Source organism: Lolium rigidum, chromosome 3, assembly GCF_022539505.1.
Source record: "Lolium rigidum isolate FL_2022 chromosome 3, APGP_CSIRO_Lrig_0.1, whole genome shotgun sequence".
NCBI lineage: Eukaryota > Viridiplantae > Streptophyta > Magnoliopsida > Poales > Poaceae > Lolium > Lolium rigidum.
In genome coordinates this window covers 314,294,011-314,317,284 of record NC_061510.1, presented here as the reverse complement: position 1 = coordinate 314,317,284, position 23,274 = coordinate 314,294,011, and the positions used below count along the sequence as shown (strand labels likewise).

General features: G+C 43.4%; 2 protein-coding genes across 2 annotated transcripts; both read right to left on the bottom strand.

Moving 5' to 3' along the window:
- Positions 1–1,896: 1,896 nt before the first annotated feature.
- LOC124703742 (histone-binding protein MSI1 homolog) lies at positions 1,897–7,778 on the bottom strand. The gene is made up of 6 exons (XM_047235970.1): positions 7,404–7,778; positions 4,850–5,176; positions 3,564–3,716; positions 2,655–2,779; positions 2,392–2,487; positions 1,897–2,291 (listed from the first exon to the last, which is right to left on the bottom strand). Exons 1-6 carry the CDS (start codon positions 7,770–7,772, stop codon positions 2,054–2,056), a joined length of 1,308 nt encoding a protein of 435 aa, XP_047091926.1. The 5' UTR covers positions 7,773–7,778; the 3' UTR covers positions 1,897–2,053.
- A 2,771-nt stretch (positions 7,779–10,549) lies between these two features.
- Positions 10,550–14,374, bottom strand: LOC124699893 (kxDL motif-containing protein 1-like). The gene is made up of 3 exons (XM_047232121.1): positions 14,167–14,374; positions 11,114–11,266; positions 10,550–10,927 (listed from the first exon to the last, which is right to left on the bottom strand). Exons 1-3 carry the CDS (start codon positions 14,286–14,288, stop codon positions 10,822–10,824), a joined length of 381 nt encoding a protein of 126 aa, XP_047088077.1. The 5' UTR covers positions 14,289–14,374; the 3' UTR covers positions 10,550–10,821.
- Between the last annotated feature and the right edge of the window lie 8,900 nt (positions 14,375–23,274).

Sequence of the window (23,274 nt, the reverse complement as noted above, 5' to 3'; positions counted from 1 at the left end):
GCTTGTATCAACCAGAACTATCAATACGAATGGGAGGTGGTTAGACGGAAACACACATGACACACGCTACTCGTCGACGTCAACGAGTACACACTGTGCATTGCACGGGTGTGTCGACAGAGAGAAAAATGGGTCGACACAGAAAAATGGTTGCAATTAACGTCAACACTGCTCCCTGAAGATAACGCTTGGGACCTCAAAAGGTAAACTAAACGTGCACGTGTGGACGAGTGCATGTGCTGATGCACTGCATCAGTATTCATACTCCACATTGTGCGCTGAGCCCTTGAGTACTGGTCTTGAGTCAACTTTAGAGGCTCTTCGTTCCTGATCGACACCTGTGGCCTTACTGTCACGGAGGGGTTTGTTCTTTTGCTTTATCGAGTGTGATTAGGGTTTGTGTCTTGCTTAGAAAGATGTAGTGGTGACGATTTTCTGAAGATGGGATAAAATACTTCCTATCTCTCCGTTCTAGTGACGCATTTAGCATCGCCACAGAGCATGTGGAGCATGGGGGGCTTCGGCTCTTTCAGTCATCAAAATGTGGTCTGAAGTCCTATTTATAGTTTTTATTATTTATGGGTATTCTTGGACTATTGTTCCAGACTATCAGTAGATCAGCGGAATTTTCTACGCGCGCAATATGCAACATCTATTATATTTTTTATGGAATTTTTTTGGTCACATAATGGTATTATTTCGGGGGCTCCTCGCCACCGACCTGGTCACGGAGGAAACCCTAGGACCACTTGGTCCGAGCAGCAGCGTTGGCGCTTTCCTTCTTGAAGGTGTTGCTTGGTACTTCACGATCCGGTGCTAGGAGCATGGTGGTACTTCTCCGGAGGACGCAACGATTTCGAGCTTCTTTCCTCCGTCTCCATTTTGTTTTTTCTTTCTCTTGTTTTGGGCGTGTGTTTGCTGCTGCCCCAGCATTTTCTTTCGTTTTGAGACTCTGTTGGTTGTATCATGTGGCTGCTATATTAATATAACGGGGGGAAAGCCTCTTTAGAGGAGGAAAAGCATACTCCCTCCAAGTCGACGTTTAGCCTCAAACTTTGTCTATAAAGGAGTGTATTTCTATCTTCCAATGCACTCTAACGAAAATTATTTCTCTCTCATCGCACGAAACTCAAACCTAATTGTTCATTTTCTACATGCACTTAGCTCATTGAAGGTGAAGAATATAAAAGGAGAAAGATGTTGGTTTACATCTTTCCAGTAGAATTTTATCTCTACTTGATAATCTATCTCAGAAAACCCACACATCCACTTATTTAAGAACGTAGAGTAGACATATATGCTCTTTCGATGTGCTCAGGTAGGAAAATTGTAGCAATATGAAACATATATGATGGGGTGAATTCTTTTTTATTGCAGTGAAAGAATTGAACATGAGGTCTAATCTAATGCTATTTTATTTAAAATTTACTGTAAAAGATTTTTGTTAAGATTACGTTGATCTCATGAATCGAACATATATAGCAAGAAATTTTTCATGGATCTCAATCATACACAAGTCCGATGAAAATCCCATGAATCAAATGGGCCTGAATCTATGCATCCTGCCCTGACGATTCAGATAGTTTCGGAGTAGCAATCCCTAAACAAACATCAACGTGAAATGGACGTGAGATGGCTGCTGCAAACCTAAATTAATCAACAAAGGCACACTTTGTCCTACAGAAAAACTAGCTGCGACGACCAGGCACCCTCGTGGAAAATCTTGTAGGAACTTATGATTGACGTGGACAGCGTCAGTCAGATTATCCTCATCAATTTTGGATATAAGAATCTCTTCCCAAGTAAACTACTGTGACAGCTAAAACGGTATAATCCCAAGAGGAGCGGGCGATAAGATCGAAAGGTAAATATGCATCCAACAAAGACGAGAGGTAATTAGTCTAACTGGTATGTACTAATGCTGGAGGTACTGAGTACAACTGACAAACAGGGTGTCGCTGCAAGGCCAACCAGGACAACAGGTTTCAATCACAGAGGATCCTAAAAATCGAGAAGGCTAGGTATTATCGTGTCCCTTTTTGGTGTTCTAACATCAAGGGTTTAAAGAAGCCTTTGCCGGCTCATCGCTCGGAAGGTCATCCTCGTCATGGTAGATGTTCTCCGCCATTTGCCATATCTGAAGGATGTTGTCTTCAGCAACGCTAGCAAGCACCCAGTCCTCACACGGGTTCCAGGAGAAGTCGGAGATTTTGCTTGTATGGCCTCCATGAATGAACAAGAGCTCAGGAGGGCCATCCTCCGCATCTTCTGGTGTTTGCTCCTGATCAATTCTGTGAATAGAAAAGCCATATGTCAGTATTCACATCAAGAGGAAAGTAGGAAACAGAAAAAGAAAATACCGAAAGACTTCGAAGCTGTAATGTTGTTTACCTGCTTAGATCCCAAACCATCAGCCTTCTGCCCAGACAACAAGATGCAAGTATAGTTTCATTCTTTGGGCTCCATCCAACTTGAAATACTTCCTCTCTGATTACACGAAAATATAAGAACTCAAGATCAATAATAACACACATCTGATAAATTGACTAACATGAATAATACTGTATATAGTACAAGAAGCACGCTTATTTTCTTTAAGCTAAACAGGAAGCAGCTTCGAGCTGAAAAGTGACAGTAAAAAACTGAAGACATACTTATGACAGTCAAAGGTGTGCAGCGAAGTGTCAATCTTCCGAAGATCAAATAATTTTACAGTCTTGTCAGTTGAACCAGTTGCAACAACCCATTCATTGAAAGGATTGAAAGCCAGGCAGTTCACCTATAAAAACAAAGAAAAATCTATCAGATAACAAGAATCTACAATATACCTTTATGTCAAGAACCATATGCTTGTGGTCTTATATCATGCATAAGCAATTGCAAGTGTATACATCTAATAGCGCTGGCCACACATTGTGCCTTATAGCAGATAAATGGAAACATCAATTTTTTTGTATATGAACATTCAAGTAACTGGCCATTAATATGTGACACAAGGAAGCAACAGTGAAAGATGTTAAAATTCATTCTTATTGAAAAAGCAAGAGCAAAGAAGCAATGAGCTTCAGACAGACAATACAGGAGGGGGACTGAAAACAAGGTATGACTAGTGAAGGAACCTAAAAATAAAAATCATGCAAGACTGGTAAGCACTGGAGTGATGCAACTACTATTCATAAAATCTATAACATATATCATCTTCAACATCAACATTTTTTTCTTCTGGATACAGCAGCGGCTTCAGAGCCTTATAGTAATATAATAGATGGATGTGGAGGATGTGGATACAGATGGTGTGGAGTCTGGCACAGGATGTGTAATTCCAGATAAATAAATTGCACTTCTCCGGTCAGCATAACATTCACAATGAGAACATTTACGGCAGACAAATATACGATACTCTGGCATGTGTCACCGAACCATAATTAACTCGATTGACTTTAGGCGGTAAGAACATATAAACAAAGTATGAAGAAATATGTAACCATGAAAGTTTTCTATTATTGTCACATAATATAAATGTTATTGAACAACAGAGATTTGGCGTTCCCAGGGATACCTACCTCACCCTGGTGTGCCACCACAGACTGTACAGGCTTGGTAGGTGAAGGACTACGTAAATCCCAAATTAGCAGATGATGATCGTCGCCGACTGAGCCAAATAAGTATTCATGCCTCAAATGCCAAGCAACATCTTCAACGACGCCATCATGATACTAACCACAGAAAAAGAAAAAGTTATTGCATTAAGCAATTAAGAGATATATTTGCGATGATCAGATGAAAGATATAAGTTGAGTTATCATATAAATGCACTTTCATGGTGTCGATTACTATTTTTCTAATATATCATGAGACAAAATATTAGTCAAATGCCCAAACAGGGGAACATATCAATGCCTGAAAAAACACATGATGGAAAAGAGATTTGTTTTCATTAGCAGTTTGGCCAAAAAGAAAAATTCACACCCTACTTTCATATTAAGTGGAGTTCTATCCGTTTGCTATTTTAACCAACATATTTCCATTTGAATGTGCAGTAATGAATTTGGATGCCAATGCATAATACAAAACAAAAATTCAGGCAAGACTTGACCACAGCTTCTTATCAGGATAAAACTTTGCACCAAAATCAGCACAAATACAAGACCAGTAATTTCCCGAGCTCACATATTTAACATACTGAGGCATTAAAAAATATTATTGAGATGACTTATGATGATTAACTAACTGGTCTAATGTGGCACTAGCAGCAAGAGAACCAAACAAATGGAATTGGCATTGTCAGATTACATAACAAAGCTACCATGTTTCAGTTATCATTCTCTTCGATGTAAAGAAAATGAGAACATAGCTTTCCAATCTGCTATCTAGGTGAATGCAATCTTTTATAATATTGAAGTCTGAACCAGTAGCTAACAATATATTAAAAGGTATAATTTGCACCCTCAATTTAAATGCTGAATAGTTTTGATAGTGGATGATGCAAATTAAACAGTATTGGAATTGTTGTGTAAATTAAACAGGGGCTCCAAGCATGCATACATGCCAGATATGATTAACACCAAAAATATATTCCATGTATTATTTCTACAAACATACATGCCAGATAGAGAAACATGCTACTCCTTCCATCCGGAAATAAGTGACTCAAATTTGTCTAGATTCGTATGTATCGAGACACGTTTTAGTGTCTAGATACATGGGAATCTAGACAAATCCAAGTGACTTATTTCCAGACGGAGAAGTATAAGAATGAAACGGCATGTAGAATGCTTTTTTAACCAATGTTGCAAACAAGCTCTATAAAACTAAGATGCTCAAACTGAAAGAGTATAATGAGCCATACCTTAAAGATCTGAAATGCATCAAGAGTTTTCTTTTGACCATTTGATTGGATGTCCCATAAGCAAATTTGGGCATCATCAGATCCACTCAGCAAATGGCCCTCTTTAAAGACACTCCAAGACAAGCCATATCCTTCAGAGTTGTGTCCCTTCAGACGTAAGTCAGGATTGCATGCACCATCTAGCGGAGGCTTTGATGGGTGCTTGCTATAATCAAAGACATACACTTCTGCACTGACTGTCTTGGTAGCAATTATAAATGAATTTTGGGGCATATATCGAGCTCGGTTCACTTCTCCATCATGATTTATCTGTTGAACTATTTGCACCTACAAAAGATAGAAAAGGTATGTCACACATGATATTCGGCACCTTAAAATCAAAATAAAGAGCATGGGTACATGTTATCTACATACACTGGAGATCTCTTCACCAAAACTATTGTTCCAGGAATATACAAGAAATTATGCCCCAGGCAATCTATTTTTCCTAACGATAGCATAAGTGGATAAGCCATGAAACTAACATTTTCAAAGGTCAGCATCTCCTGGTCCAGCTTATAAAACCGTTCTATACTACTCCCTCCTTCCAATGATATAAGATGTTGTTACATCTAATATATAAGCATATTCGGTGCAATAACATCTTATATTAAGGGACAAAGGGAGTACCTAATAATTTTTATATCCTCATACTTCTTACTTTCATACATATGGCACAGGAGCAAACAGTAATAGCCCCTGGTTGCTGAGTGCTGGCTAAATAAATAAAGTGAAGGCACATCCAAATATTGGTACAGACACAAAGGACACTCAAATTAAACAAAAGAATTCCTATTCCAACTTCCATCTATAACACAGAATGGTGCTATTCTGATACCAGTAAGCAAAACAAAAAAGGAGTTAAAGTAACTGATGCATAACCAAAAAGTATCTCAATCACAAAGAAACATGCATTTATCAAATTTTAAGCTCCTTAAACCACTCATGTTGCTCCTCCACCACTCATGTGGACATCTCCAGCTTCTTCATCTCGTCCTTCTTGACAGCTGACTTAGGGGATTGGATTCTAGGGTTTGGATCTAGGAGGGTTGGTCAGGGTTATGAAAGAGAACAAGGTTTTATTGGTTGGTTGGGCATCGCATCTGGGCTAAGAAAATTTGAGTGGATTTCTGACTTCATTCAAGAATTGCTGCATTTGGCTAAACATACCAAGATAAGGACAGTTGGGCCCAGTTAAGAAGGAAGATGTTTCTTCTGTTTAGCTTCAGCAGGCAGCAGCGATAGAATTTCAGAAATGCTATACTGAAGTGGAAGGTAGTAGTCATTCCAAGGAAAATCTGATTCAACATATGCACCAGAAATATCCCCAAAGAACTTTATAACATTTGGAGAGTGGCAGCAATCAACTCTTACCAAAAGAAGTATCACGACAGCTACAGCCCCAAGTCTCCAACCGATAGAACTTTGATCTCTTCAATATACCCAACCGAGCCCCCTAGAACCAAACTATAGAAACCTCAATCACTAAGTAAGCTTCCAAGAAGGACAACAGGAAGCAGCTGAAGATGCAGGTAGGAATAGAAGATGAATTTTATGGGGTGGAGTTCTAAGAGAGAAGGACTCGAAAGCCAAAGATGAATCCGTGCAGAAAATGTGCCTCTAGAAGCTATGAAAATTACCTTATAACCGACCAAACAAAAGTAGCCCTTGAAGAAGATGAAGCTGAATTTAATGATGTCAAGAATAGCTAGATTAGTGCATAGTCCCACAAGGTCTCTTCCTCTCTCATATATCTTACTATAGTAAGACATGTGAGCAAATGGGAGTTTTCATTTGTGTTTGATACACTGGGTTGAGTTATGGTTTTGTTTTGTTGATTACCTGGTAATACAGCTACATAGGTTCTAAATCAAACTTCAGTCCAACAATTCCCATCAAAATCAGTGCCTAGGAACAAGCCATCAACATCCCTGCAGAGCTGCGACATGGCATTCCTAGAAGGCTAGAAGCATACAATTAGAAAATAGAGGCAAATTCAGTAACCAAGTAGAGCTGCCTTGTCCATCAAGTAGATCCCTCACACAGTAAAATCTAATAAACACGTCACTCTCGCACGAACTGGAAAATACCTCTTAAACAGGCCAGAAATGCTCACAGCTAATCGATAAGCCAGACAGTTAAATAAATCAACACGCAAACACACCAAACCCTTTGAAAACCTGAAAACTCCAGAGAGGTACACTGAAATGCCCCCAACAGCTGCACTTATGCAGGATATTATCTGAGTCCATAATTCAGAATAACGAACCCCCCTGTCATGATACTACGCAGCAAGTGTCTCCAATTCAAAGCCCCCACCTAGCCACAGGAACAGGTCAACATAAATACCCTAGCAAAATCCCAAAATTACCACTACGCCAAGCAATAGCATGAAACCCTAGTCTAACATGAACAAGGGGATCTATCCGGAACTAAATTCCACGAGCCCACCACAGCACATCACAGCATATAGCAAAACAGCAGATGCGATTTACTCATAGTAGCGTTAACAAACCTTTCCTGACGCGGCCCCGAACCCCCCGACGTCTGCGTGGTCGTCCTCGTAGTGGCGCGCGTCGGCCTCGGCGTCGTCGAGCGGGAGCTGGACCTGCGCGAGCATGAGGTAGTTGGGCTCGTTGTCGGAGGTGTGGGTGCCGAGGATCATCTTCTGCACGGAGTGGTCCTTGCCTGCGGGCTCGGCGCGGTCGGGGAGCCACTGGACGGTGAGCGAGGGCCACTCGAGCGCGTGGGTGATGACGAGGTCGTAGAGGAAGGGCGTGTTCTTCTTCCAGATCTTGTACTCCTCGTTGATGAGCCGCTCCTCCACCTCGGCGCGGAACTCCTCCTCCTCGCCGCCGCCCCCGGCGCCGCCGGCCTTCGGCATCGCCGCGTCGCCCGCTAGGGTTAGGGTTTCGGGTTGGGCGGGGTTTTGGGGCGGAGCACGGGGGAAATGGCGGGAGGGTTGGGGTGGGCAGTGGGGGCTGGGCGCTGGGTGTGGTGAGGAGAAGGGGGAGAATAAAAAGTGGCAGGAGCGAGAAGGGTCTGGAGATGTCAAAAACGAAGGGGTTTTAATGTCGAGTGGGTTCGTGTAACTGGGCTGGTACGCGGTTGGGGGCAGGCCCAGGCCCGCTATGAGGCGGATTCCTGGGTTTGCTGTCAAGCTGGACCTACATGTCGGTGACTGTGGAAGGTGGGAAGGGTAGAACTGCGGGTTGTGTTCCTGAGTAAGCAGATTACAGCTAATCAGAGATTCAGAGAGAGCAGTAAGTTCTTACCATTCCAGAGAAGAAAATTTGGAGAACGAGAAAAGACAAGAATTGAATAATAATTCAATTAGTTATGTAATTGAAGGCAAAATGAAACAGGTTGGCGTGGGTTAATAGGGTCTGCAAGTTCCGACAATGCCCCCCTTTTGTTCGACGTAAAAATACCGGCAATATAAGACGTGTTTGGTAAGTCACGGTAATTCAATTAATTTTTGTAATTAAAGGCAAACGAGACAGCTAGCGTGCGTCAATAGCTGCAAGTTCCGACAAGGCCCCCTTTGGTTTGACGTAAAAAGACCGGCAATATAGGGCGGGTTTGGTAGGTCGCGAGCCCTCTAGTCTAGCCACGAGGAAACTAAAATGAGCCAGTTGGTTGCCATGCCCGGCCTCCATCCGCATTGTGGCCAGCATGAGTATTAAAGTAGTGATCGGCCTGCCCGAGAGATACTGCCCAATTGGTCGTTCTTTTTAAGCCTAGACCGCGACCTACACCTCGACCAAAACCATTCATCTCCAATTGCGGTAAACACAACTGCTATCTTCTCTGATGCTCCCTTTGCGTGGATCTAAACGAACACACATAGTGTTAGTGATTCCGATGACATTCAGACTAGATATGTCAAGATAACCAATAGGGTAGGGTTAGGTTTGCAAATTTCTTCTGCTGCCTCAAGATTTTGGACTGAGGTAATGTTTTTCAGGAATTCGGGAATCCGGTAATGTGGTACTTCGATCTAGTAGTTCTTGCTCGCATGCATGGTAGATTAATTGCAGGTCAACTGACGATTATCAATGAACTGGATTTACCTTTCGTAGGAGGCAAAGTTTCTTTGATGCCCATTTTTCGATAACTACTGCCTGCTTGTTCATCCATTGCTTATAGGATAACACTATGTTAGTACAACTGAGATGATCAGCACTTAGCAAGTGTTGAGTACTACCATAGTGGCAATACTCTATACCTACTAAGTGATGGATTATCTCTGTCAGGGGCGGACCTAGCATACCTCCAGCCCGGGCGGCCGCCCAGGCTTCCGGCTGGCCAACAGGCTTATTTTCGTCCATATTTTACATGTATTTGATACAAAATTAGCACACTAAGTCTATTTGCCCAGGCTTCAAAACTTTTCTGGGTCCGCTTATGATCTCTGTGATTCTTGTACGCTAATTTTTTTATGAGGCCTACATTGGTTTACACATATGTGTTGTGTTCGTTGGCTGATTATTATTACAATTAGGCAGCATGTTCATACTATTGGGATAATTTCAATGTAGCATATGTTGTGTACAACCAGGGTGGTTGTGCTTTGTACCTTTTATGTGGTGGATTATCTCAGTGACATGTGTTTTGCTAGGTTACTATGAGGACCATTTTGCTTGTTCATATGTATTGTGTCATTTGAACGATGATTAAATCATGGTCAATATGATCAAAGAGTCGTACAAACACAAATGGTGTGCATCCTACTAGGTTCTGTAACTCCATGTCAAAGATATTTGTGTCCATTGTAGGTATGAGACTCTAAATATGTTCATTATGTTTCTTTTTTTCTTGCAATGGCCGATGATTAAATTCAATAACACAATGTCAGCTAAGGATGATCTTGCATACCTAGGGCCATGTGAAAAGACATTAGTATTGCATGCTTCTTGATCTTGCACAACATCTCTTAGCTTGTGGATGCTCATATGAGGCTCCCAGTTGTGACTTGGGTGAGATGCAATGGCCCATGATTCAAATGTCGCACATATTGGTGCCACGATGATTCTATCAAACCTTGTGCATTGCACAAACAATCTTTATTGTACATAGTATTGGTGCCACGATGATTCTATCAAACCTTGTGCATTTGCACTCAGGTGATGTGCAATGTCTGTTTTCTTTTCGCTCTCTTGCTGGTCAATGTTTTTATTTATGTTCAGCTTAGAGTAGTAATGCTACCACTTGGGTGATGAATTTTGAACCCTTGTTGTGCTTAGTTGCACACAAAACTCATAAAATAAACTCTGAAACAGACACACCGTGAAATTATAGAGCTCAAGGCAGCCAGAACGTATTACAAACGAATTTGTCCATGTTAACATTTTGCAGCCAACGCGATTTTCACGGTACACCTCAGCGTTGGATCATCGTTCTGAAAGAGACGGTATAGATCCTTCCGTGTCCCCAACTGATATATACCACCATCACAATCCTTCCATCTGCTCAACCCTTGTCATCTGCGCTAGTCCCCCTTGGGAGCTGGGACTCGTGTGAAATGCCCAGCAGTCAATCACTATGACACAATTTTCTTTCAATATTGTTATGATACTATATCTTACAAGTTACAAACACAGTACTCGCTCTGATCCCTGATCCCTAGTAAGTGTCGTGGTTTTAGTTCAAACTGAAACTAAAAAACGACAATTATTATGGATCGGAGGGAGTAACGTTAATCCATACAGCCACCAATACATCAATTACATGCACAAAAGGATGAGAAAATAACAGATCTACAAAAGCCCATTTACGCACAAGGTGTACGCAGAAGTTTCTGGAAGCTGTAGTTTTCTGCAACACAAGGTGCAGATAGAACTTTCTTGCTTCACTCCTTAAAAGAAAAAGGAAATGGATATTAGCTGCAGCAGATCTTGTCGCTGATATGCTACGTTTAGGTGATAAACCAATTATTCCAGAGGATTTTCAAGATCTGGTCTTCGATCCATCGTCTTTGCCATCGCACCATCAGGGAAAGCATCTGGATAAGTTGCTGCTAACCTTGATTTCATGCTTCTACAACAAAAGAGTAAGAAAAAACTAAGCTGTGCGGGAAAACTATTGTATAAGTACAGTTCGAATGAACACTAATGGATTCGAGAATCATATGACAGATACACAAAACAGCACTAGAAAATAATAGAAAGGAGACTAAATTATCAGCTGAGAGTTCTGAAGGACAGTAAGAACGCAAGAAGGTACCTCAGTTTCAGGAAAATATGGTCAAGATCATCCTTCATCGACTTGAGAAGGCGAGTTTTACTAGCAAAGTCACTGGAGACCTCCGCAAAGCATTGTTCAGAGTACTCGTTAAAATGCGTGAGAACTGCATTACTATCTTGCAATCGCCCCAGTCTGCAAAGTAACAATATGGATGATCATTACTAGGAAATAATAAAAGGAAGTCAACAACTCCAACAACTTCTATTGCCACACAGTAGATACATGTCATTTAAGCATCCAAAATTTATCATGTTTCTAACAACACAATGCATGACAACCCAAATGTTTCCTTAGCTAAATTGCTCAACTAGGAGAATAAGAAGCATTCTCACCAAGAAAGGGAAAAAGAAGTGCCATTAGTAAGAGATGTTACTATACAATGGTGCAAATTTGCAGAAAGGAGAAAAACATGCTGACTTCGCAAAACAACCTGCAACTAACCATGACCAAGATTACCAGCATTTGTTGCATAGTAGTATTGACTACTGACTAAAATTTCGAAGCTCAGATAGATCCGTAGGGCAGTCACTTCACTTAACCAGGGTTGTCAAGAGATCTGATGAAGCTTCTATGATCATTAGAAATAAGGATAAGGATCGGAAGTATACCAATTTAGTTAGACAATTGTTTCACTACTTAGGAAGAATATAGGTTTGTTAGCCAAGTAACGATAATAATCAGTCGACAAATATCTAATCCCAGTCTCCAACCTTCTCTTCCTCTCATCTCTGGAACATGGCTGGCCTACCTTCCGTTCTCGGAGCATTAACCCCAACGTTGTAACGCCCACCGGTCTTCAGACTGTTACAAGTTTAGCACGTGACAGGGTCAGGTCGAACAGCCAAACTAAATCATGGGCCATGGAAGAGGGGGAAAAATACTGATCGGTACATGTTCATTTACAGAAAAGATATCAAAAGATCTATGGACAAAATTACGGTTAAGCTAATTTTGCAAATGCACGCACTATCATTTACAGGATCAGTCATACTTGTAAATACTGATCGGTTAAGCCATTTTTTGTTGCTGCTGGTCTCAGACCCAAATTGCCGGTCTCCGTACCTCACTTAGGTTTTGGTACCTCGTCCTTTTAGCTTGATCACATGCTGGGCAATAGTGAAACTACCTTGGTACTGGTACTTGACTAAAGGTTGGTACTGGTTCCTCCTCTCAACATTAACGTGAGTGCAAACTCAAACGACCGATATCCTTTGAAACTTTCAGATTAGATAAAGTGATATATCTAGCGGTCAATTTCTCAAGAAATAATACTCTCACCATCCGAAAATAAGTGACTCAATTTTTTCTAGATACATACATCCTTATCTAGAAAAAGTTGAGTCAATTATTTAGGATTGAGGGAGTATAATATTCTCTCTGTCCCATAATATAAGATGTTATTACAACCAATATACTTAGTGGCCACAGTTATGACCGTGTCGATGTCCAATACCCACCTATTCCATTAAGAAGAAGCCAGCTGATCATAAAACTCTATCATGGAAATCAGACCAATAACAAACATACATATTATAGGATAAATCAGATAAGCTGCATGCTTAATTGCAGAATAGAATATGCACTGAAACTTAACTAGCAAGTCCTGCCTATGTGCATGTCTATCAGGTTAAACTTATGAACTGGTTCAGGGGCAACTGGACAGGTAAGTGGTTGCATATGGATGTTTAGGGTGAAAGAGGAAGGCAAATGAACAGCTAGGACATAAACAGAGGAACAGTCATTTGCATGAGTCAAAAGGGACACCAGCAATATTGTTTATTATCCTTAGTATGATCACAGAGATAATGGCTTACTCATATAGAGTGGAAGTATAGTACTTACATTTCTATACAAAACTTATAACCAGCCATATATTTGACAGCCCATCACTAAACATGCACGCATTTAGCTTAACTCAGTAAGCTCTTTTCTACTCACCAGTCACCACTAACAAATACGCAATTTAGGAGAGACAGGATGAAAAGCAGAAGGCTGTAAAGAGTGGAACGATCAAAATGTGCAGGTGTGAAAGGTGCGCCAATATTATGATCTTAGCATCATGGAAGAGATTATGGTATGCTCATATATACAATAGTATAGAACTTGCTAGTTATAGAATAACGGCCACCTATAGATTTAACACAATATCACCAGCAGAATTTGCTGAACTTTATAAGCGCTGTCCACTCATCAGTCACTCCTAACAAATGTCCAGTAAGGGCTGGTAGGGTGACCTTATTTCTGAAAAAACATGGTTGCAGAAACAGTGAAGGAGTCAAGAATTAGAGTAAGAGGGAGCCAAATGAATCAACTATTAGTAAGAGGGGCAAAAGTATGTGATAATGATTTTCTTTGCGACTGTAAGGATTAACAGCATAGTATGCATGCCATTATGAGGGCATGAAGGGAGCCATGGATCCTTCCACCCGCTGCCTCCGCCACTGTAAGGAAATGAAGATTACCAACAAACTCGATAACTTTCCAGAGTTCTTTCTGAGATCCATTTAACAGTTCAAAAGATCCAAGACCTATGAAAGCACGAAAAGATCACCAAAGTGCATAATTATGTTTGGACACATGTTTACCTTCTACACGTCTAAAATTTAAGATCCAAAAACTAACAGGCTTAATGATAAAAGCCGAGCGAATTCGTTATGTGTCACTAGATCACTACCTAACAAGGCTTAAGCATCACGGTGTAAAGATGTACTGTGAGTGCCACCTAGAAGTTTCTAGCCACTATCTGGCCAAATCTCCAGTCAGTCAGGCAATACCAAGCCATCAGGTTTTCATACACCTATTCACCAATCTGCACTGGAGACTACTGATGGGAGCAGTCAGTAATTGTCCCTAAGGTTGTAACCTTACAACCAAAATTGCAAGCACCCACCATAGTTCATTGAGGCATGCAACTGTAAATAAACTGGAACTTCCCGAATTCGGTGGCAAAACTAGGGACAGTATTATCATGTAACAGACCAAATCGAACTGTAACTAAATTACGCGTGAAGGTGCCGGAGACCGAGATTTACATGAGGTGCTGCGCCTGCTTGATGGATCCGACGTCCTCGGCGGAGACCAGCGACCGGAACCGCTCCGCCACCTCCGCGGCCGCCGCGGCGGTCTCCGGTGAAGCCCTCGGCGACTTCTCCATAGCTCACCTCCCTATACCTCCCACTCGGTTGTGAGCTAGTTCCGCGGTTGCGCGCAGGGGCGTTACGTGGGAGCGGTGGCAAGGTTGCGGCGCTGTAGGGTCGGCTCTGGCCTTGTCGTCGGCGGCGCCGCGGCGACAACGGTGAACGGAGAGTCGATGCGATGTGGCTGTAGGCGTTTAGCTCGGCGTGGAGGTGGAACTGAGCCGGGACGACAGTGGGCCTCCTATATGCCACCCAATGCGGAGCCCACGCCGCGCCGCACAGCCACCGGCTTGCTTTTGGCCCGGCCCATATTCCAGGTAAGTTTACGGTCCGTTTTTTTTTCTGTTTCCTGCGCTTTTATATTTTTTTGTTCGTTTTCAGTTTTTCGTTTGGTTTTAAACACAAATATTTTAAAATCCAAATATTTTTAAATATTAAAATTTTAATTAAAAAATTCCAAATCTGAAACATTTTTAAAATGTAAACTTCTTCAAATTTGAACAATTTTTAAAGTTGCACATTATCAAAAAAAATCTGCAATTTATCTAAAAACTAGGTGAACACTAAAAATCAGGAAAAGAAAAATCAGAGAACCGATAGAAAACAAAAAAACAACTAGGCAGAAAAGAAAATCAACGATTTATGGGCCATGCCCATGACCCAACAGGGTGTGCGACGCATGGTAACGATCCACGTTGTTAGTGTATAGAATCCACAGACAACAAGTTGCTAAGTTGTTGGCTCGTGTAGGCTAGCATGGCCTAAAACATACACGGGTGCGTGTGTGGCCTCATTCATAGGACGTAGGCAAGCACGTGGGCCAGCCCAACAAGCAAATGCAGAGCAGGGTGAGAAGAGAAATGACCAAGAGGAAAAAATAAGGTATTTTTATTATTAAAATAAATTAGATCATGTAATGAATTTGTAGATTTTTTCGAAAAGAGGAATGGAGCACATCATCACTGCCATTCCCCTACATAAGATAAATGGTGAAAATATAGAGATGGTAAACCTAGAGGGGGGTGAATAGGTTTCTACAAGTTTTAATTCTTTCTTTGCAATATTAGGCTTTGCGGAATATAAAGGTGAGCCTAATGCAAACTAGGTGAAGCAACCTATATGAGTATACACCTGACTCGAGCACGATGGCTCTCACAGGCAGTTAAATCACAAGTAAGGGGTTCGGTTAGAGATAACCGATAGCACGCGGAGACGAGGATGTATTCCCGTGTTCCCTTGCTTTGCAACAAGGTACGTCACGTTTGGAGGGGTGGAGGTCCCACGAAGGATTCCCCACGCCACGAAGGCTCACCCTATTCTCCGGAGCCTATCCTACGAAGGAATAGCTCACTGACTTGTGGTAGACTTTGAGGCAGCCTCCAAACCTTCACAATCTTGCCCGGAGCAAATCCACAGCCCGGATGCTTCCGAACTCCTCTTGCCCACCTAGGGTTTCCAAGGAACCCTAGGAAGCAAGCTTCTTGATGAATACAAGGGGAATGAGATTTAGCTTGGTAGAACGGTAGATTGGGTCCTCCTCTAACGATTCCCCGGAGGGATTTAAGTTTGGGTGGAGGAGGAGGTAGATCTGAGGCTTTTGGTGTTTCTAGCAATGGAGTAAGAGAGAGAGAGAGAGCTCAAGAACAGCTTGTAGTGTAGTGCCTAACTGTTCAGAGGTAGGAGAAGGCCTATTTATAGTGTTCTTCGAAATATGGCCGTTGGTCACTTGCCACCTCAGCTTTTTCCTCGAGAAACCCGGTTGACCGGGCCACAGACCGGACAACCCGGTGGTGAGGCCGGTCAGATCGGATCAGTGACCGGACGCCCTTTGCTGGTCCTGGAGTTCCTCCGGTTGGCGGCCGGTTGGCGCCCAGTTGGCGACCGGTCGACCGGGCCGTGCGTCGGACTCGCCAGTCTGTAGGCCGGTTGATCGGTCGGCAACCGGATTTGCTGTGTTCTGGTGTAGAGCCCGGTTGGCGGCCGGTCGACCGGGTCGTGCGCCGGACTGCCCCGGTTGGCGATCGGTTGACTGAGCTGTGCGCCGGACAGGCCGGTTGCTGGCCCGGTTGGACCGGCCTGCACACCGGATTTTTGCTGTAGACCCCTTTTTGATTGTTGTTGAAGTGAGGGGTCTCCTTTAGCCTTCTTGTTCCTTTGATACACCATTTATGCCTCATTGCCTAATACCTGAGATTATCCTTACAAACATATTAGGCCAAATACTCTAGCACGGTGTCATTGTTACCAAAATAATGGATAAGGGTAAAATACCCTTACAATCTCCCCCTTTTGGTATACGATGACAAACCGAGCTAGAGTCACAAATAGATATTATGATAAGCTCTAAACCTTGATTCCATATAAGATATTACGACAACTCCCCCATAATGTGTGCACTTCGAGAATTTGCGTTTGAATGCAAAGTGCACCATTTGTGAAACATGAGAAGCTCCCCCAATATCTTTAGGAAACAAGCATGGTATGGAGATGTGCATATCAAGATATATAAGGATAGCATACATAATCATCCTAACATAGAGTAGCACATATAATAGTCGTCCATACACATCCATACACGAATTATTGGAAGTAGCAAATGGTTCTTGAAAACTTAAAGCAAATAAGCACAAGCCATATAAAATCCAAATAAAGCAACTCCCATGGCTTGTGGCAATCAAAGAACCCCGTGGTCCTAGACTCTACTCTCTTCTCCCCCTTGGCATCGGAACACCAAAAGGCGAAGAAAAGAGGAGAGATGCTATCGCACCCATCGAGTAGAACTCATGCCCGGTGGACCAGGAGCTCTCGCCATCGCCGCGTGCAGCCGCATCACTCTCATCCTCATCACCATCATCATCAGCAGGGGTAGGAGCACGAGCAGACCTAGGAGGGATGGCACCATGAGCATATACGGAGAAGTCGAAGTTCTAGATCATCTCATCAGTAAGGAGAGGCATCTCCCATTGAGGTGCTACCACAGGCTCCAACTCAGGTCCGGAAGGAGGAACAGGGTGGTTCCGTGAAGCCATGAACTCATTCTGGCGCCTCCGTGTCTCCTGGGTCATAGTAAGGATCTGATGTGCAACATCATTGGTGTTCTTGCACATTTGCCACATGCTGGAGAAGAAGCGAGCAGCACCATGCTTGGAGCGCCGAGAGTAGCTGGATCTAGCATCATGATCATGGCGTTCCTTGGAACGGCGCTCAGTGGAGGGCATCATGGAGGGAACGTCCGGACGAGTGTCCTCCTGAATGGGTATCCTGAATGGGTCCATGATGACTTTTTCACCAAAAACGTTGAGAGGAGCGGGAACAATGTAGTTGATGAGCCGCTGAACATACTGAGCATAGTTGGGAGTCATGCGGTCCATAATCGCACGCTTCAGCTCACAGTGGATAAGATCACAGCCATCAATCTTCCTTACCCTGTCAGGATGGCAATAATACATCAGATTGAGGTGATAGTTCCTGACTTCACTTGTGTCGCCAGACTTGCTGATGAGGCTTTCACGGAACATCTTAGCAAGGACAAGGTATGAGTAATACATCCCAGAGATAGTGGGAGGTCCAGGTGTAGGGTTCGCAGGATAGCAAAAAGAAATGTCACCCTTAGTGAGCTTGGACCGTGTGAATGGATCTTGTACCCTGGAGCACTATCACCACCACAACCCAGGGCTGCACGGAACTGAGAGTAGGTGCATGAGTACTTTTCCTTGCCAGTCATCCAGGTGATGGTGCGGTCCTCATCATCATGGAAGAAAACGGTGCAGTGGAACTGACGGACTAGGAGAGGACAGAAGGTAGGATCCTCTTGATGATCATCAGGCTTCAGGCACACAAGGTCATACAAGCCCATACCCTTCAAGGTTTCAACCACAAAGCGGTACTATGTGGCTTCATCCAAGGCAAGCTCTTCAGGATTGATGGCCTTGGGCAAGACAATATCACCATTCTTCATAAACTCATGAGCATCATAGTAACCATCCCATAGGGCTGCTTGTGTCTTGGTCCAGAAGAACTTGTCCCCACGAGTGTAAGTCCGTTGCTCAAAGCGATACGGATTCACCGTCCTCATTTCCTGCCACTCAACACGGTTTGCACTCCCAGCATTGACATTTGGCACTATTTCATCATCCTGTTGGGCGGCATGCTTATCCTTTTTCTTGCCACCAACAGACTTGCTTCTACCCCCAGCTGAGCTGCCAATGTCAGTACCCTGATGAGCTTGAGTGGGTACGCGACTACTAGAACGGCGGGGAGGATCAGTCCTTCCTCTCTTGGAAACATTGCCACGTGCCTCACCACTCCAACTACCTGTGAATGAGAAAAATAGAGCAGGGATAGCAGATGGGGTAAGTGTACATGTCATCAGTAAGAGAGAAGCCAAAAAAGCATAGCATATATCCAAGTGTATTGATGAGATTGTGCGAAAACTGGGCAACCCGGCGCACAGGCCGGTCCAACCGGGCAGCAGACCGGACGAGCCGGTTGGCGACCGGTTGACCGGCCCGCACGCCGGGCAGGCCGGTTGAGCGGCCGGTCGACCGGGCTGGTGACCGGATCTGTCGATTTGTGAAGTTTTGCCCAGATTTTCTACCACAAATTCATGCAAAAACTCATAAACTTGAATATAGACTATAGCAATAGAGTGGAGTAAGTGCATTGTGTTGTGAGACACGCTAAAGGCATGAGAACTTACAAACCCTAACCCTAACCCTAAAATTTCCCAAAAATTGTCAAAAATTGGCAATGTGTGAGGGGAACTAGAGAATAGGGAGAAAGATAGATCACATTACCCGAAGACATGGTCCTCCTTGATCAAGAGAGCAAGAAGAACACGAGGTAGGGCTTGAAACCCAAGAACTCCAAGATTTCCCAAAATAGCTTGAGAGGGACCAAATCCTTTGGTGGAGATGTTCCAAGGGGCCCGATCTATGGTTTGGTGAAGTTTGGGGGGGGGTTCTTGTGGTGGGAAGGCCCTAGAGCTTGGTGGAGGTGATGGGGGCGGCGGCAATGGAGGTGTGGGAGTTGGGGAAGAATGAGGAAGAAGACCCCAAGGGGTATCCTCTTCCCAACATAACAGGCCGCGCGCCCGGTCGGGAACCCGGTCGAACCGGACCTGGCGCCGGCTGATCCGGCGCAGAGGCCGGTCCAACCGGGCCAGAGACCGGCCACCCAGTTTTATCTCTTTTTCGCCTCGTTTTGCCCCTATGCTTTGTGTAAATGTGTGTGAATGCTCAGATGATGACATGTACATATAGATAGATTGATGATGATGAGATGAGCATAGACATGGGGTTGGAAACACAAGATTCTCTAGGCATACCCGTTGGAGAGAAAATCCAAACAAGATGTAAATAGCAACAATGGGTATGAGTCGAGATATATATCAAGAATCATAAGTCATTTTGAAATGATTTTTGCAATAAGATCATTTGGCCTTATATAGTCAAATCAAGTTGTAATGAAGGCTCAATGAGGGGCGGGGGATTACTCCCCTATGTGAAAGCGCAAATGTCATGAGACCTCGAAGAGACATGCTTGGGTCCATATAATGACATTGGGTCTATTTATGTTGCACACATAGGTATGCATCTTACCAAGACATGGTAGAATGGCTATCCCCATATGTGCTATGCCTCTAAGCTAGATAGCAAGATAAATGCAAGAATATAGTGCAAGAAGTTAATCAATCCAAGTTTTTAGGATCAAGAATACCAAGTTCTCCTCTCAAGTTAACAAAGCGGGCTTCATCCAAAGGCTTAGTGAAAATATCCGCCAATTGGTAGGTTGTTCCCACATGAGTGAGATCAATATCCTTATTGGCAACATGATCACGTAGGAAGTGATGGCGAATGTCAATATGTTTGGTGCGACAATGTTGAACCGGGTTATTGGCGATCTTAATTGCACTTTCATTGTCACAAAGAAGAGGCACCGTACCAAGAGACACACCATAGTCTTTCAAGGTTTGCTTCATCCATAACAATTGAGTGCAACAAGATGCCGCAGATATGTATTCGGCTTCGGCGGTGGATAAAGCGGTGGAGTTTTGTTTCTTGGATGACCAACTCACCAATGACCGGCCAATAAATTGGCAAGCCCCGGAGGTAGACTTCCGGTCAACCTTATCACCGGCCCAATCGGAATCCGAATAGCCAATGAGTTCAAAGGTTGACCCCTTTGGATACCATAGCCCGAGAGTAGGAGTGAGAACAAGGTATCTTAGAATCCGTTTGACCGCCATTAAATGGCTCTCCTTGGGAGCGGATTGAAAACGAGCACACATCCCTACACGTAGCATGATATCCGGCCTAGAGGCACAAAGGTAGAGCAAGGATCCTATCATGGAGCGGTATACCTTTATGTCCACATCCTTCTCACCGTCACATGAACCAAGTTGCCCCTTTACGGGCATGGGTGTCTTCATTGGGCTTGCATTGGTCATGTTGAATTTCTTGAGCATGTCCTTCACATACTTTTCTTGAGAGATGAAGGTGCCTTTTGCAAGTTGCCTCACTTGGAAGCCTAGGAAGAACTTCAACTCTCCCATCATGGACATCTCAAATTTCCTAGTCATCAATAGCTCAAAAGCTTTGTTATGATTGGGGTTAGTTCCACCAAAGATAATATCATCAACATATATTTGACATATAAATAGGCCACCCCCTTTAACCCGTTTGGTGAAAAGGGTGGAATCGACTGTACCCATGCAAAAACCATCATGTAGTAAGAAATCCCTAAGGAACTCGTACCAAGCACGTGGAGCTTGCTTGAGACCGTAGAGTGCCTTATGGAGTAAATACACGTGGTTGGGTCGGCATGGGTCTTGAAACCCGGGGTTGAGCCACATATGCGGTTTCTTTTAGAGGACCATTCAAAAATGCACTTTTCACATCCATTTGATATAGTTTGAAATTGTGGAAAGATGCAAATGCAAGCAAAAGACGAATAGCTTCAAGACGGACTACCGGCGCAAAGGTATCCTCAAAATCCATACCTTCTATTTGGGCAAACCCTTGCGCCACTAACCTTGCTTTGTTTCGTATGACAATGTCATTCTCATCTTGCTTTTTCTTGAATACCCATTTGGTCCCAATAACATTGATGCGATGATCTTTGGGTCTCTCAACTAGAGACCACACTTCATTACGAGTGAAACACTCCAATTCTTCTTGCATGGCAATTACCCAATCCGGATCAACCAAGGCTTCATGTACCTTGAGTGGTTCAAAACTAGACACAAAAGCATGGTGTTGACAATAAGTGATAAGTAATGCATGGTGTCTACGAGTTACCACTCCCCTTGAGATGCTACCAAGGACATGATCTACTTTCATGTCACTTGCCCTTGTAGCGGCCTTGATCTTCCGAATGGTTCCTTCATGATCAATGAATTCATCTCTTGCTAGTGCTTGATCATGAGGGACCACTTGAGCTTGATCATGAGTTGAGGATGTTTCTTGATCATCATCATGGTCTTGCTCCATGGAATGAGGATTTTTTTCTTGTTCTTCGGAATGTGACTCATCTTGAGTGGAGGATGGTTCTTGAGTTGCACTTGACGGTTCGGCTTGAGTTGAGCTAGGCTCTACTTGAGCCGTGCTTGATACTTCTATTCCATCATCTTGATCATCACTATGAATTTCCATGGGCCGAATGTGTCCAATGCCCATATGCTTGATGGCACTAGATGGATCATCATCATTACCTGCAACACATGGAACAAATTGCTCCACTTGGGAGCCATTATCCTCCAAGAACTCCACGTCACAAGATACTTCAATAGTCCTGGTGGACCGGTTGTAGTACCTATAGGCGTGAGAGTTCTCCGCATAACCAACAAAAATGCCCTCTATGGTTCTAGTTTCAAATTTACCGAGCTTTCCTTTGTTGTTCTTAACAAGGCATTTGCATCCAAAGACACGAATGTACATGACATTAGGCTTGTTACCGGTAAGAAGCTCGTATGGAGTTTTGTTGTGGAGGGGACGAAGGAAGAGCCGGTTGGAGTAGTGGACGGCCGTAGAGATGGCTTCTCCCCAAAAGTTGTGGGGTGAGTTGAATTCACTCAACATGGTTCTTGCCATCTCAATGATAGTCCGGTTCTTCCTTTCAACAACACCATTTTGTTGAGGAGTGTATGGCGCCGAAAACTCATGCTTGATGCCCTCATCATCGACAAACTCTTGCATGGTGTAGTTCTTGAACTCGGTGCCATTGTCGGTCCTTATCGCCTTGATCTCGGATTCATACATACGTTGAGCTTTCTTGGCGAAGACAATGAATTCCCTATGGGTCTCGTCCTTAGACTTAAGGAGAAAGACCCAAGAGTATCTTGAGTAATCATCAACAATGACGAGTCCATACTTGCTCCCACCAAGAGTATCATAATGTGATGGCCCAAAGAGATCCAAATGAAGGAGCTCCAAAGGCCTAGATGTGGTGACGATACTCTTGATAGGATGTCTCTTCTTGAGTTGCTTTCCGGCTACACATGCACTGCAAACACGATCTTTCTCAAAAGAAATGCCGGTTAGTCCCACAATGTGTTCACCCTTTAGGAGTTGTTTGAGATTCCTCATGTTGACATGACCAAGGCGGCGATGCCACAACCAACCTTCGTCATGCTTGGTCGCCATTAGACATGTGGAGTGAGAGGAGCTCTCTTTCGAGAGGTCAACCACGTAAAGGTTGTTCTCCACATATCCAACGAGGACCAATTTGAGATTGTCACTCCTAAAGACCATCACACAATACTTAGTAAAATATGAATTGTAACCGGCATCGGCAAGATGATATATAGAAAGCAAGTTATAGCCAAGGGATTCAACAAGCATGACCGTCTCAAGGCACAAGTCTTTAGAGATTGCCACCTTGCCGTATCCAAGTACCTTTCCCTTTGAGTTGTCACCAAAGGTGATGCTTGACTTCTTGTTGATGTCTTCAATGAATTGATCAAGCACACCTCTTCCTCCGGTCATATGATTGGTGCATCCACTA